Source organism: Clinocottus analis, unplaced genomic scaffold (assembly GCF_023055335.1).
Source record: "Clinocottus analis isolate CAN_PGR_092001 unplaced genomic scaffold, fCliAna1.0.p SCAF_6, whole genome shotgun sequence".
Taxonomy (NCBI): Eukaryota; Metazoa; Chordata; class Actinopteri; order Perciformes; family Cottidae; genus Clinocottus; species Clinocottus analis.
Window position 1 is genome coordinate 12,614,024 of NW_027176218.1, and position 15,874 is coordinate 12,629,897.

The following is a 15,874-nucleotide window of genomic DNA, read 5'->3' on the forward strand; positions in this document are numbered from 1 at the left end:
GTGCCCTCGATAAAAAGACAATGAGATTAGAGCAGTGGTTCTTAACCTTTTTTCAGTGATGTACCTCACGACCAGCACAAAGCATTCTTGGTTTAAAAGAAGATGTAATACACAGCGCTGTGCCATCAGTGTCTGATTTATTATAGATCAAATTCTGTTCATGAACTTACACTTTTTTTTTTTTTTGATTTTTTAAATCTCACGTACCCCCTGGAGTGCCTTCATGTACACGTACTCTTGAGAACCACTTTATTAACGTATTGATATTGCATTGGATTCTGTTATGGTATATACAGTATAATAGCCCAAGGTCAATATAGACATTAGACATATTACGACTGATGAGGCCTCTATTCAGTAATAAAGGGTTATAGTCCAGGTGATGGCTATGGTGGCTATTTTTCTTTCCAACCAAATGATGTATTTATTATGCATCAACTCTCCTAAACTAAACATTATAACACCAAAACTGTGATCTGATGTATCTAATTGTTAGAAAAATTCACTCAACGCCTTCGAGTAAAATCATTAAAACAGGAACATTTATTCTTTGAGGAAGGCGCCGAGTCAGAAGTACAACGTGACAGACAAATTGCATCTCCTGGACTGGACTCCGAGCCAGCCCAACACTATCATCTTAAATACATATGTTTATCAATACGCAAAGGCCCACATGACGTCCTTATGGCTTCTGATAATCAGGCCAGTCCTGGCCGAAATAGAAAGGCAGGCGTCCATATGTTTAGACAAACAGAGACATTATTGACACTTGCTGTCTCATGACTTATCAGGAGATACTACGTTGGTGTGTAGATGCTGCCATAAGAGGAGAGTTCAATGAAAAGTCACTGGCCTTCTGACACATATTACTATTATGATAAAACAATGATTAATATTATGGTTAATAGAGAGTGAATTAGTTTTCTTCCAACACTAATGTATCTAACCGTACATTTTGGTGGTCAAGGATTGCAATGACACCAGATACAATATCAAAGTTTTTGTTAAACTGAAAACAATGATTATTACTTTCTAAATGAACATTTGACACAACCAGCATCATGACATTACTTGAACAGTCACTCAAGGTGTGTGCACTCACAGAAAAAAATATATTGTCTGCAAACAGTCCCGACAGGAAAACTTTTCACTATTCATTGACATCTCACCTTTACATACAACCGTTTACATTCAGTTAGAGAGGTACCTATTGTATTGCAAAAGTGTCTTTCATTTTGTTTGTGGCCACGTCTCTAAGAGTTTCAACTCCACGGTTGCTCTTGTGTCTTCACAACAAACCACTAGAACTATGGTATAACATCTCCTACATTTTTTGTAAATACAATGCTACAACGCCCTGATCTTTCACCCCTCGCTAAATACTCATAAAAGTATCTTAACTTGGAGGGCTTGCTAAGGTTTGGCTTCTTGCTTCTGTTGGTTACCATGTGCATTACTAAATCTGAAGGCTCTTCCACATGTTTTGCAAGTTAACTGCTTCTAACGTGCGGGTCTATGTGGACGTTCAACTCCCCTTTACATCTAAAATTGTGACCGTGTTTTGCATAAATGTGGCTTCTCGTCTGTATGGTCTCTCGTATGAATGTTAAATTAAATCTTTTCCCACAGTATTGTCACCATGTAGGTAATGTAACACTAACTTTCAAAATGTCTTTTCTGTGGTTTTGGCGCTACATTTTAGGTGATATCTCATGACCTCAACATGTGAGCAATAGTGTCAATGGTGATTCCTCCACACTGTGAGCTCTTCACATATAAAACCAACAAGCCACTACTCATTCTGAAATCTCTTCCACATCATGTGGTTGTGACTACAACTGGAAGCTTTGTGCTGCAATAACACAACTTGTTACCTGTGTGCGTTCTCATGTGGCCTTTAACCTAAGCATAAGTATTAAAGCACCTGGATCTGTATGTTTTTTTTATTACTATATAACTGAAACGTTTGTGCTTCATTGATGGAGCCGCTTCATATGGCCTTTCAAGTTACTGCTACTTCTGAAATCTTTCCCACATGTTTTGCAAGTATATGGTCTCTCACCTGTGTGGGTTCTCATGTGGACTTTCAAGTAAGAGCTACCACTGAAAGCTTTCTCACATATTTTGCAGGTAAATGACTTCTCACCTGTGTGGATTTTAATATGGCCTTTAACTGCCGACATGTCACGAAATCTTTTCCCGCAGGCCTGGCACTGGTACGGCTTGTCACCCGTGTGTATCCTCATGTGGCATTTCATGTCAGTGCTACATCTGAAACCTTTCCCACATGTGTTGCAGGTATATGGTTTCTCACCTGTGTGAATTCTTATGTGGACTTTTAAGTAACTGTTGTATTGGAAACTTTTCCCACATATTTTACAAGTATGGGGCTTTGTACATTTGTGTACGAGCAGGTGTCTCTGCAAATATGACTTGCACTTAAAAGCTTTCTCACACGTGTTACATTTGAACATTTGAGTACGAGAGTGACTCAAAGGTAAGGTAGAATTAGATGTGTTGGTTAAGTGACAGTTGGTTTTGTGGTCTGGGTTCTTGCCTCCTTCCTGATTTTGGCTCTCTGCTTCATGAGAGTAGAGAGAGAGGCGCTGCTGGTCAGCATTTGGTTCTGATAACACAAAGTTTGTAACTGAGAAGTTTCCTAAAGGCTTTTCCAACATCACACGTTGACTGTCATCAGTGCTAAAGTACAGAGTCTGATCTTCACTACGGTCACTTTCCTCATGAGTAGGAATGAACATGAAGGCATCCGTCTCCTGCTTCAGTACAAGCTGCTCTCCCTCCTCCCTGGTGCAGAGCTCATCCTGTCGCTCTGTAATCGGTAGAGTCTCTGGGTCCTCTTGGTTCAGACTGGCGCTCCACTCCTGAACACAGAGCTGCTGCTGGTGAGCAAGAGCCTCCTCTTCTTCCTCCTTGACGGGTTGTTGTGAGAGCCCTGGAGGGACAGAGGACAAAGGGAACTGCTGTGATGATGGAACAACTGACCTGTGAGCAGAAGCTCTAACACGTGGCCTTTTTGTGTGACATGCTACTCTGTTGGCTTTTTATTGAGCTCTTACACACCAATCCTGTTCAACTTCACTTGAGGTTTCAAAAAGACATCCAGCAATCTGCGCTGACGATCGATCTCGTCCTCGTACTCGACAATAGATTTTTGAAAAGCTCCGAATATTTCTTCAGCAGCAGCAGTCAGTCGCTCGTTGACAAACTGCCTCAAATACACGACTACAGCCATTGTTGTTATTTAATAACTACAATTGAAGTGATTATGTTCAACGCAATTACAACATCGTCTTCAAACTACGAGCCCGTGTGTTTACTTCCGGGTTGTGTCACACTGTTAAGTTCCGACAGTGGAAGTCCGGTAGCTTTTCTTTCCGCTTTAAACTGAGTAGAAATACATATTTCTTACAAATTCCCACAGGAAATGAAGAAGAATTTTACAAACCACTAATCCGAACTAACAACAATATTTTATTGTTATTTCTGTGGTGGAAACATTATTTAATAATACAGAGTGATTCTGTCATGATTTGAGTTTTCTGTTTCCTGTTTTATTTTGTAGTCTTGTGTCCAATGTGTCTCTGCACTTCCTGCCCTGGTGATTGTCTGGGATTGTCTGTCCCCCTGGTTCCTGATTGTGTATCCCCTGTCTCCTTGTCGGTTCGTACTGTGTGTATCTGTTGCTGTTCTTTTCCTCCCTGGTCTGTTTTTGAGAACCCGTTTTGTTTGAATTAAATATTCTTTGAACTGTTTTTTTTACTGCATTTGGGTCCTACTTCCTCCATCCCCTGACCGATTCCTACAATAATTAAATAAGGAACCAGCACATTTCATACTGATATTTAGGTTGTTATAAACATTGTATGTTATACTTAAGTAATACAAAAATGACACAGTATTGTCTGTCATAAAAGATGTCAAATTATTTATTTGGGAGGAAAATCTAACTAATTTATATGTAATTATTTTTCCACAAGTGTGAAGTAAACTTAATTGTGAAGTGTCTTTGTTACTTCAAAGTTTTGACAATATAAGTTCTTACCTCAAGCAGTAACCTGCCAATGATCTATTATATTAACTTTGCTGATGCTTTTATCCAAAATCCATTAAGTGTGTTCAACCCTTTGGATACAAACACCAAAATGGGAAGAATCATGGAAGTGTAATCAACTGCAGCAAATATGCTGAATTGCTTTAAGTAATACTTTTAGCATCAATAAGATTGAGAACATGTTTTTTAATAAATATGATTTTATGGGAAGTATTTAGAACATGATAGAAGACTTTTAAATTCCTGCTGTCCTGATAATTCAGAAATAATACACTTTATTTTGTATAACTTTTCTTAAGGTTACAAGAGAAAAAAACGGCAGAAAAAAACAACATTAAAACAATATAATGAAATGTAGTAGGAGAGCCTGCAGTCTTAGGACTCAACAAGAGGCTGATGCCAAAAACTCTGAATTGGTGGTGTGCTTGTTTAGCCTCTATGAATGTGGCCCAGCCCAGTTCAGGTCCTCATTGACACCATTGTCCAGAGCACCATTGCAGAGGAGCACAAAGTATGACACTTTGACACTCTGTTACATTTTTATGATCGTTTTCATGACATAGAATAGTGTGACATTTTAAAGACATACCATGTTTCATTTTTTTGTTGACATACTATATTTTTAAATACTATTTATTATGATATTATACACTATGACATTTTTTTTTGACAACAACAGAGAGCACTGATGAGAGCGCAGATGAACTGTCACAAACACATAAATCAAGATTGAATGTTTTGCACGGAAACCTCATGTATTAAAGGGTCAAGTGAAATGTAGGCCGACTCTGTGCCTCAGTTCTAATTGCATGTTTTTATGCCAGAGAAATTTCTCACGAGACCCAGTTATTTACATCACGGCCCATCTAAATAGGGGATTATCAGCCAAATGCCCGCGCCAGCGTCGACAGATGGCAAGAAACCCACTGTGTTAAACGGCATAGATTGGGGTCAGTGGTGGATAATATCGGTTATCTATCACTGTGCCCTACACATTATACAGCCAGATGCAAACAGGAGGCCAAAGCAACGTGGCACATGGCGTTTCTCCATGTCTGCACACCTGGGTGTAGCTACAGTGCGATGGATCAATAGACTACATAGCTTTCTTTTTGGGCGGATTGTGTCACTGGTAAAGGTGACGCACCTGGTATATGTGCCATGTCGTGTCCAAGCAGGGCAGGACACAATTAATGTTATTATGTTTTTGTCTTGAATTCCCCTGTTTTGCATAAAGCTATAACCACAAGGCGCGTCCGTGTGCTGCTCTCGTTCGCGTCCACGCGCACAGGTTTGCTTTGCATCTCGTCAAAACAAAGCGGGGGCGAGCCATTGAGCGAGCGAGCGACGGCGCTTGCTTCATGAATGAGTCCCCCTCTACCGCACAGCAGGTCGGATCCCTCATCCGCCTGCAGCCCGATGCCCGTTTGGGTGCGCAGACCTACGGGGAACAGTAGTGACGCCAGTCGCCGATGAGCCCGGACAGTAAACACTTCGCCCCAGAGCCGCATGCCCGTTTCATCCCATCAGGAACAAACGAAAGGATCAGGCACGGTGAGTGCGGGTTACAGTGGGCGGGCAGAGGCACATGACACACGACAACTTTGTGGCCATTATCACACAGTTAGTATCCAAAGGGTTACTTTATGGTGCGTCTGATCCAGCCTGTGTGCGTCCACAAGACAGCCACGTTGTTTACAGTGTTACTTTGACTCATTCTCTCGTCCACACAGGTAGAAGAAGAAGAACAAATAGAAAATCTTCCACGTATACGCACGACTCGCAGTACATTCCTCCCTGTAGGATAAACGTGTGCTGTTGATTGCGTGTCTGGGTGATTGATTGGCTGTCTTCTATCGAATAAACGTGGCAGAGATAGTCCAGTGGGCTATCAATAGGCCACAAAGGCAATACAGAGACTGATATGAATCCTAACTGTAATCGATCTGACTGAGGTCGCTTCTGAAAGAAAAGGAGGAGGGGTGAACAAAAGCAGAAATGCCCAGACTGGCGTGGCATGGCATGTCGGGAAGACAGTGTGTGTAGTCGTTCGCTTCTCAGGCCGAGATATGATCTTACTCTTTTGAAACTGCAGACCAATCGACCCGAAAACCCACCATTCACCAATTTGATCATGCTTGCATGGTGACGGTGAAGGGGATGCTCGTGTTGTGTCTTTGTCTGTAAGTGACAGCCCAGACTGTTGTTCCCCCCTCTGACCAGGCGATGGTGCTTTACTATGTCCAATATGGTTTTGTGGGGAGACACCCAAATATACTATAATACTGTACTGTCATCCTGCCTCCGTGGCTTTACAGGAATAATTCACACACACCCACGCTCACACGCTCCTGTTCATGCACACACATGCACTTCCTCTATTTTTTTCTGACGCAATATCTGTGTTATTGTGTGAACGTTGGGGCGTAGCTTGAGCTCTGATTACAAAACACTCTTACATAGTGTTGAAGTAACAGAAAAGGGAAACATAAAGCAGCTGGTTTTACACTAAATCTTCTTTGTAGAGGTTGTACATGTGTGGCTTAAGTTTGACTTTCATTTATTTAGTCTTTGCTTTTAGTGCTTCAGTGTTCCTTATTTCATTAGTTGTCCTAAAGTAAGTGGTAGCAGGACTACAGTGACTGTCAGGACCTCCGATATGTTTTCCCTGATGCATCAAACAGTCTGCTTGATTCACCCGCAATCCCGCCAGTTCACGTTTACAGAGACGTTTACATTCAGCCCAACCTTAACAACCATTTCTCCATCATGTCTCCTCTTATGTTCAGATGCTTGATGGACTCCGGCGGAGGCACGCCTCCCGGCCCTCCTCTCGACCCCTGTCACTCAACTTCAGCACCTTCTCTGCCCCTCCCCCGAGCCCAGACTTGGACAGCAGCAGTGAGCATCCAATCAGGAGGTGAGGAGCAGTTCCTGGGATTAAAATTTGACAACGCACAGAATCCTGGGAAATGCATGAAATATACATTTACATGCCCCAAATCCCAATGTTTCTTCCCAAAAGATTTAATGAAGGGTCTCAGCTTTGCTTGCAACACATGTTGAACTAATGAAAACGATCTCCTGGTGGGATGTCTGTATGATGCACGTCTCATCAGTTCGCACACTGGAGTTTCATGTTTTGTGTGTCTGTATGTGGGCGTGGAAGAGGGTCTGTTGTTCCTGCCCTGCTGTCAGCAGAGAATGTGTGGACTGCGTGGGTTGAAATTCCTCATTTCTTCTTTTTCTTCTTCAGGGTGCTAGTTTTCATCCGTAATTCGGAAAATACAATTTCTTTTAATTAATTTTTTTGTTTTTACACTTGCGTGTGGAAGTGAGTTAGGATATAGAAGTGGAAGTTGTCTCACATGGAGCTGGTCCGAGAAATGGATCGGGCTTATTGCAGATATATTGTATCAGTTTATATGTTGGCATGAAAAATGATCTTAAATGCAAACAATACGTTTTGTTGTCATTTTGTTTCCATTACATAGTTTTTTCCACCAGAGAGCACTGACAGGTAAATACGACGCCAATCTTTAAAACTCACAAAGTTTTTTTTCTTTTCTTTAAGAGTAGAGGGGGTTGTGTGCCAAACTATTTTGTTGTCAGGTGCAGTTTCCTGGGAATTTCACAGTACATGACGTCACACCAAATAGTCCAGCTGTTCCAGTTTTTAAGCTAAGCTTAGCAAAAATAACTGTGGGCTAGCTTACAAAGAGAATGGTATCAGTCAAACAAAGAAAACAACTTTTCCCCCAAAATGTAAAAATATTCCTTTCACCCCCTAACAGTCATTATCTGAGGCCGACCAGCTTTAGCCCACAACCGGGTTTGAATAAGCTCATAATAGGGTTGTGATTTAAAGGGGATATTTTAAAAGGAAATATTTGTGTTATGTTAATAATACACATATAATAAGATGGAAATAACCCAGCACATCTTAAATCATGTCTTTGTACACTTATGGTTAGACTCTCTTGAGTAATTAATAAGTAATTAATTTGCCAAAAAAGAGACAAAATGTATATTAGGCATAGTTGGAGATGAATTTGACTGGAAACATTAGTTTGTTGTTTCTTTTTTTATTTTGTATTCTATAGATATTACGATAATAAAATTTAAGTTGAAATTATTATTATTATTATTATGGCCATGATAATCATGTGAACATCATAGTGAATAATTCAAACGGGCTACATCTGAAGAAAAAATATGATTATCCAGCCGTAAAATACAAGAAACTGGACATTCACACTCTCAAATATCAATATCATTATCAGCTTCAATGATCCAGGAACAGTCGGGCTATAGGCTCACACATTGCAGCTGTGCAGAAAATGGAGGAGCCGGAAAACCTTCTTCATTGTCCGGCATTGTGTAACTACTTCCTATCCCTGTTGTTGTTGATAATGAGCCGAACAACTTCCTCCTCCACGTCCGCCTCCTCGCTGTACAGTGACAAGCACAGCAAAGTCCCAGTGGCTTCAGTCTGGTTACTCTGCAGTTCCTCTGGCATCTGTGTTCTGCATAACTATTTGTTTGCATCAACGGTTGTTTTGTACGGATTATCCCACCCGTCAATGTGTGCGCTATTGTTTCCTCCTCTTCTGAGACCTCGGGCAGCGCAGTGGCCCACCTCTCGCCGTGGCTCCACCCATGCTGCTCTTAACGTGCTGCCCTCTCTCACCATGCATCTTTCTGTCCTACTTCTCTCCTCCTCAGTCACCGGTCGTTCTTTCTATTGTCATTGTGCTCGCTCGTTCTCAGCCTACTCTATCCAGCTCTCAGATTCACACAGCTTATGTTCTCCCCTCCAGCTATCTCTTCTTGTGTATTCTCTGTGTCTCTGTATGTCAGCTCATAGGCTGACCTTCTTTCTATCTTGTCCATTACTTAGTGCATACTCTTGTTTCTTTCCACTTCCTCTGTATCTCCCTCATGAGGACTTTGCACCGGCTGAAGTTGATGAGCTCCCCCAGCCTCAGCGAGCTGGGGAAGAGTGAGAAGGGTTCCCCAGAGGACAGAGGAGAGAAGCAGAAGAGGGCAGGAGCCAACGCCACCTGGAACAGGTATGCCACATACAATCAAGGTGCAAAAAAAATGTAGTGGCTAAAATTAATTTTGAACCATAAGATAGACAAGTTTGTGTGTGTGTGCTGTGTTTCAGTATCCACAACGCTGTCATAGCAGTCTTCCAGAAGAAAGGTTTAGCAGATAACGAACTCTACAGCCTCAACGAAGGTGTTCGGTGAGTTTACAGAAACACCCACACCGTACAGAGACAACATTATAATTTTGCTGCCTGTCCTTATAATGACTGATGATGTCATTTTGTGCCATAATTTGTATAATTACTATTCTGTCCTACGTTTGCTGACTGACATTTTCTTGTGAATAAGTTTGTTTGTGTAAATGTACTGTGTGTTGGCCCGAGGAGTCATGTGGTTATGCCAGCTATCTTATTAACTTTCTAAACCAGACCCATCACATCTATCACATCAGCCATCACAGCCCAGTAAACATGTTTCAATGTACAGAAATGTCACGAGGTAGACACACATTTCTTCAACTACACAGGAAACTCTTGATTATAATGCAGAAAAAGAGGGTGCTCATTTGTGGGCTTTACATCCTGAGGTTGTATTTAATGCAATTGCACATTTAATACAGATCAGTAATTCATTGTTCGTTCATTGTCCTTATTTGCACAAATTAATGGTTGAATACTGTCCCTCTTCTGATTATGACTGCTGCTTTTGAGTCGTAAAGTGAAGCAAAAGCCCCACATTTGTTTCCTCAGGCATCTGTTAAAGACTGAGCTGGGCTTTTTCTTCACAGAGTACCTTCAGGTAATACTCTTTTAATATTGAAATAGGATTGGGATTATGGCTGAAAAACACAGATAAATGAAAGCAGTACTTTCTCAGATGTTAATATTGAATGGCATATTTTCACTGTATTTCACAGAGCCAGCTGCTCACAAAAGGCATGGTCATCCTTCGGGACAAAATAAGGTTCTACGAAGGTAAAGCTGACTGAATAAATGATCTGAATAAGTTTCGTGGTGGTCTGTGCCTGTGAGTTACGCTTCACTCAAAGTCTTTTTGGTTCGTTTCTGTGTGACTGATGCAGGTCAGAAGTTACTTGACTCCCTGGCAGAGACCTGGGACTTCTTCTTCTGTGATGTTCTCTCGATGCTGCAGGCCATCTTCCATCCGGTTCAGGTGCACAGACATCTTAAGAGTCAGCTGTTTTTTTTTTGTCTTTGCTGTCCAACAACCTCAGCTAATCAGGTTGTTTTCTCTGGCCTTAATGTGTCCAGGGTAAGGAGCCCTCTGTCCGACAGCTATCCCTGCTTCACTTCAGGAACACCATAGTCCTGAGTGTAAAGTTAGAGGACGCCCTGTCTCGACCTCGGGCCCGAGTCCCGCCCTCTGTTACACAGATGCTGCTCATTCTACAGGTAGGCCTGCAGAGCAAACTTAATAACCTGTTTTCTCACTCACTGTTTGCTCATCCCTTCTGTTCCCAAGTCAGAACAGCAACAAATTATGTTTTTGAACTTTGCACACAGTCACCAAACACATGTCAGTGAACCACTATCACAGATGATCATTTCCAGCTCCAATCTAATGTCGAGACATAGATACATCAAGTGTTTTCATTATCGATTAATCTGATGTGCTTTTTTTTATTATTATCAACATTTAATCAATAACGTGTCAAAAATAAACAAATTACCTCCACAAAATCCTTGGACACAGGTTTCTGACATTCTAATATTGTTTATTCCTATTGTTTCATTGTCTCTAAATATTGTGTATCTTTTCATAGTCTGTGATCTACGGTCATAAAAAACTGTTGGTTTACATACACTGATATATAACAGAAAAGCACTGCATTCTTACACTCGACAAACTACAAGTTGATATTTTTATGTCATAAATGGCTAATTCTGTAAAAACTGTAATTTATAATGTCCCTCATATGGTCTTGAATGCACAAAGGAAACAACATTAGTTGGCTTTCATGCCTGTCTCTGTGTGTTGTTAGGGGGTTCATGAGTCGCGCGGTGTGAACGAGGACTACTTGAGGCTCGAGTCCCTGATTCAGAAGGTGGTCTCGCCCTACCTGGGCACACACGGGCTCTACTCTGAAAATGGTGCTGAGGCCCATTGCTGTGTTCTGGGTGAGACCGTGAACCCAGATGCAGATCATAATTCCATGTGTTTGACATATTACATACATTTAACACATTCCCTACTTGTTTTCTTGTCTTCCAGAGAAGCGTTTACCGTGGGGCTGGTCCAAGTCTGCGGATCAAACTTCTAAAAACCCTGTGGTACGATCAAAAAGCTACAATATCCCTCTGCTGCTGACCCCTGTGGCTGAGTATGACCCAGATGCCAGCTCGGTTGGCAGCGCAGGAATTCGGCGCCACTCGGCCTGTGAGATTATAACATGCCTGGAAGAACAAGGGCTGGCCTACGCTGACTTGGCCTCAGGATCTGAACTGTCTGGCCCCTCCTCCAACAGGCTGCGTGTGGGCTCTCACTTCAATGGTATGACACAGATTAAGATGTCTGAAAAAAACTGAAATCATGAAGTCATAATAATCCATTGCCCCCTCATACACAGGTATTGTACAAGCGGGAGCGAGTGCCATGGCCTCGCCTCTTTCGTCTCCTTTGCCTTCTATCCTTCCCCTTCATTCCTCAGGAGCGCTGCACGGCACTGAGGCCACAACAACAATGACTGATCTCAGTAAGGGTGCATCCTCCACGCCGCCCAGTGAATCATCCAGCCCTGAAACCATAATTGGACAAGTGCTTGAGTCTGCCGACTCAGACTCAGATGGGATATTTATTGATTTTCCACCTCACTCCTCAGAGGCTATGGGGTACTGCCGCGAGAGCAGACAGAGCACTGTGTAGCTGCAGTTGCCTTTCGGAGGGCAAAATATACAAAATATTACAGCTACATATCATTAAATTAGTACCATCTTCCTTTCTTATGAGTCTATTCCAAGTGCTTTCACTGATGAGTGGACACCTTGCGGCTCTAAAATGTCAACTTTTAAAAAAAATATATTTGGTCCAACAACATACAAAGCAAATCCTAGTGGAATAATTATTAAAGGACTGAAATGTTTTACTGGGTTTTCAACTTGAGGAGAATGTAGTTGTGACTTTAGCCAAGCTTTTTAATCCTGAGCTTTGAAATGTTTTCATAAACCCAAATTAGTCAGATCATATTCTTAATGGATACATCTGGTAATATTCTATATTTCTCTAATTGACAAAAAAATCTCTTGAAAAACAATTATTTAAGTTTTGCCTCCATAGCCAAAGCATGATTTATCTTGCCAATGCCATAAAACACTGTTTTTGTCCCAAATCTAATAACAAATCCAAAACCCGCCATACGTGTTTCTTCACTTGGATAAATGTAGCCACTGTAGTTTATTTTGACTCAATACCACATTCACATTGATGGTACCGTAAATACTCAGTAGATCATTAAATGCTGAAAATAGTCACCAACAAATGCCCTATTTACTCCTGTTATTTGTGCTAAAAAAGTACAGAACCAAAGAAGTATTCTGCTTTCTTCAATATGAATTTATTTATTTGTAACCCATTTTTAGAGATTAATTTCTTTAATAAAAATAAATGGGTTTGGGGCTGACTTTCACAGACACGCCGGAGAAGTCAGAAATTATTGCATGATGGACTAACACATTGGTGGTTTTGGTCTTTTCATGAGATTTGTTGACAATATCAAAATATATCAAAAATATTATCCTTTAATCCATGGAGGAGCATGTTAATCTTTAAAAAAAAAAATAGAGATATGAGGTTTTCAAACAGCATCAGTTTTGTTTACTTCTACTGAGGAGACTATTTTTCTGGAAAAGAAACAGAAACCTTCATTGTTTCTCATTGATTTGTTTTTGTATTTGTGTATTTTGAACCTCATAACAGTTTTATATTTCGTGGTTATGTTTTGTTGTCTGCCCCTTGGCAGTAACCCAGTAATAAGGTCTTCTGTTCGCTCTCTTTTGTGCGATATCTTATGAAAATGTGGACTGTTGAATTGTTTTTTATTGTCAGCGGGTGTCTTAGAGGTTTAATGCAAACATCTCTTCTTAGATCAAGCTACAGTGTGACAGCATTTGCTTTTGAGTATTAACTCTGTACAGCAGGACTTTGAGGAATGATATGTTTATTGTTTACATTTGATAAAGACATGAACATTTTTGGCTGAATGTCGTCTCACACACTGTATTTTGCACCACCACTACCTTGTAAATAAAAATGCTTTGCTGGCTTTTAGGACAGCTAGATGGTGTAAAGTGAGCTTTTACCTTTAAATTAATTGAAATTTTAATAAGGGCTTTTTAACTGAATCTTTTTTAAACAATGTTTTACCTCAAGCGTTTTGTACTTTATTTTTTTGACAATCTATAATGTCTACGGAGTTGTACTTTGTATTAATTTGTTATACCAGCCCAGTAAAAAAATAAATACATTTGAATAGTATTTGAAAACATGGGTTATTGCCTTCTATTGTAAACAATTCATTTATTATGAATATAATATTTTCCCTAATTGATATTGCTTTGTGTATGTATGAGTAGCAACACAGACTTCTGACGTGGTTGGTCATTAAGAATGTTTTTAGTTTTAGCATTTAGTCAAGCTTCATTCAACCTAATTGAGGGCTGCAGCCAGGATTTTAGAAAGTCCAAGGTCATGAGTCCAAATACCCCCAATGCACCTCCCACGTCCTCCTCATCACAGGAAACTGTAACCAGACAAAATAAAGAATTATGATTTCTCATATTTTAAAAATACTGTTATCACCCAAAATAACCAGCATATGTATATATTTGTAAACCCCCTCAGGTGGAGCTTTAAGATTCATTCTTGAGTGGTAACTCTTTAACTCGAGGTTCTCAAAATAGTTATCAAAAATAAAAAACAATCAGCTGATTACAATTATGCTTTGCTTTGAGAAGGTGTGCCGGAAGCCTGCAGGCATGTGCCAAAATAAAACACCGTTGATCGAAGCCATGCTTTTATTTTGTAAAGACTAACCGGAAACCCTGGAGTTAGTTAAACTGCTGTCTTAGCTGGAAGTCGCTAAAAGCTCACAGCTAAGCTAACGACGTGGTGGTCGAGCGGCTTGAGTTTCAAACTAAATGATCACAAGTGCGGACATTTGTCTCGCTGGTGAGCAGCCCGTCTTTGACTGTCTGAGTCCACGTGGTAAGACGTCTTTCTTCGAACAATGTTTTCATTTTGATTTCATGAGTTAGCTAACATACAGTAGCTTCAGGTTCACACTAGTAACGTTCAGAAGCAACGTTCGTTTACTGGGACGTTAGTGGAGGGTTCGTGCGACGTGTGACCAAAGAAGGCGCCTGTTTTCCATCGCTACACCGATCAGAGAGCGAAATCGAGTCTGCTTGTGTTTGTGTTTTCAGATCACAGTGTGTGGGTGTGTGTGTGTCTGTGAGTGTGTGTGTCTCTGAAGTCCTCAGTCGCTCTGGGTGAGACTGGCTCTGAGCCAGTCCTCTGTCGATGAAGATGTCCCTGGCCCAGCGAGTGCTCCTCTCGTGGATCTTCTCCCTGATCTTCCTCATCATGCTGGTCCTCAAGCTGGACTCTAAGATTCACTGGAACTGGTTTATCATCTTCCTCCCAGTCTGGACCTTTGACACCATCCTCATCCTCATGCTGATAGTGAAGATGGCGGGGCGCTGCAAGCAGGACTTTGACCCCCGCGATGGCGAGCAGAGCCTGAAGAGGAGGTTGTGGTACCTGACAGCCTTGCTGCTGAAGCTGGCCTTCTGCCTCACGCTGTGCTCCCGCCTGGAGAGGCTCACTGAAATGTGGGTCAGTTTGGTGTGTGTCCCTCTTTGGGTGCTGCTGGGTGGGGCACTGGTGGAGCTTGGACATAGTGTATTCCACTACAGGAGGGAATGAACCAAAGGACGGTTGAAATTCAACACAAGTGACAAAACTTTACGCTCCACCAGTGACTCTCGCTTGGGATGAACCATTCTGGTCTACTGGATTGGTGTCCGGGGTGACATTGACCCTATAATGTGGATCGGCTATCAGTTAGACACGGCAGAGTCACGTTTAATATTGTTTCTTTGTTAATGTCACCATGATATTCACTGCGTCTGCTTTAAGTTACATTGACATCACAGCAGGTTGCAGACTAATTGACATGGAGTACAGGCGCTGTTTGGCATCTTAAGAATAACTCAAGCCGTCACATGGTTTTGGCGTTCACATTGCCTTCAAGCTCGTCAAGGATAATGCGATTTTTTTATTTTAAATTAGCTAGACCAGCACTGCCGGATAAGGCTGGGTTTAAGAAGTTGAGTTAGGCAAACTGAGACATGCATGATTGTCCAAAATCAGTCACTTGTTACACTAAATGTTGGTCTTTAGTTCAGCTTTAGTTGTTGGATCCTTACAACACTGGAACTAGATGTGTATGAAGAGTATAACATTTATCCACTGTGTGCCACTAAGCCATATTATACCTGTTTGTGAAATGACGTTCATCACCATCTGATCATTTCTGCAAAGAAACCTCACAACTTTCATGTGTGATGGTACGCACATGTTGTATTACAATTATTTGCCAGTAGTTTCCATCCCAGGATGTAACCTCTGACACTGACACAAGTTGAATGTAAATCCATAACTTCCTTAAACTATATATCAACTGTTGTGGCATCAAAGCTCGTGAAAATCAGTTCAATGGTCTTCAGTATTG

General features: G+C 41.2%; 3 protein-coding genes across 4 annotated transcripts; 2 read left to right on the top strand and 1 right to left on the bottom strand.

Annotated features, from left to right (window-relative positions):
* Positions 1-361: 361 nt before the first annotated feature.
* LOC137804074 (zinc finger protein 625-like) lies at positions 362-3,333 on the bottom strand. Its single transcript, XM_068603043.1, has 2 exons — positions 3,082-3,333; positions 362-2,953 (listed from the first exon to the last, which is right to left on the bottom strand). Exons 1-2 carry the CDS (start codon positions 3,251-3,253, stop codon positions 1,974-1,976), a joined length of 1,152 nt encoding a protein of 383 aa, XP_068459144.1. The 5' UTR covers positions 3,254-3,333; the 3' UTR covers positions 362-1,973.
* A 2,108-nt stretch (positions 3,334-5,441) lies between these two features.
* Positions 5,442-13,580, top strand: prr5a (proline rich 5a (renal)). 2 transcript variants are annotated; one of them, XM_068602983.1, is made up of 11 exons: positions 5,442-5,626; positions 6,862-6,992; positions 9,019-9,144; positions 9,243-9,323; positions 9,876-9,924; positions 10,043-10,100; positions 10,208-10,299; positions 10,398-10,538; positions 11,129-11,264; positions 11,359-11,637; positions 11,714-13,580. In XM_068602983.1, the coding sequence occupies exons 1-11, from the start codon at positions 5,582-5,584 to the stop codon at positions 12,007-12,009; spliced, it is 1,434 nt and encodes a 477-aa protein (XP_068459084.1). In that variant the 5' UTR covers positions 5,442-5,581; the 3' UTR covers positions 12,010-13,580. The 2 variants fall into 2 exon arrangements, with proteins under 2 accessions (XP_068459084.1, XP_068459085.1); XM_068602984.1 differs by having other exon boundaries at positions 11,129-11,237.
* A 624-nt stretch (positions 13,581-14,204) lies between these two features.
* tmem60 (transmembrane protein 60) lies at positions 14,205-15,828 on the top strand. Its single transcript, XM_068603062.1, has 2 exons — positions 14,205-14,346; positions 14,565-15,828. The coding sequence occupies exon 2, from the start codon at positions 14,662-14,664 to the stop codon at positions 15,064-15,066; it is 405 nt and encodes a 134-aa protein (XP_068459163.1). The 5' UTR covers positions 14,205-14,346; positions 14,565-14,661; the 3' UTR covers positions 15,067-15,828.
* Positions 15,829-15,874: the final 46 nt, after the last annotated feature.

Excerpts from the sequence above, each read along its gene's own strand:
- LOC137804074 (XM_068603043.1), bottom strand. The coding sequence starts at position 3,253 with ATGGCTGTAGTCGTGTATTTGAGGCAGTTTGTCAACGAGCGACTGACT. Across the intron at positions 2,954-3,081 it reads AGTGAAGTTGAACAGGATTG|GGCTCTCACAACAACCCGTC; the intron begins GTGTGTAAGAGC and ends CTGTCCCTCCAG.
- prr5a (XM_068602983.1), top strand. The coding sequence starts at position 5,582 with ATGCCCGTTTCATCCCATCAGGAACAAACGAAAGGATCAGGCACG. Across the intron at positions 6,993-9,018 it reads AGTGAGCATCCAATCAGGAG|GACTTTGCACCGGCTGAAGT; the intron begins GTGAGGAGCAGT and ends CTCCCTCATGAG. Across the intron at positions 9,925-10,042 it reads TCTTCACAGAGTACCTTCAG|AGCCAGCTGCTCACAAAAGG; the intron begins GTAATACTCTTT and ends TGTATTTCACAG.
- tmem60 (XM_068603062.1), top strand. The coding sequence starts at position 14,662 with ATGAAGATGTCCCTGGCCCAGCGAGTGCTCCTCTCGTGGATCTTCTCC.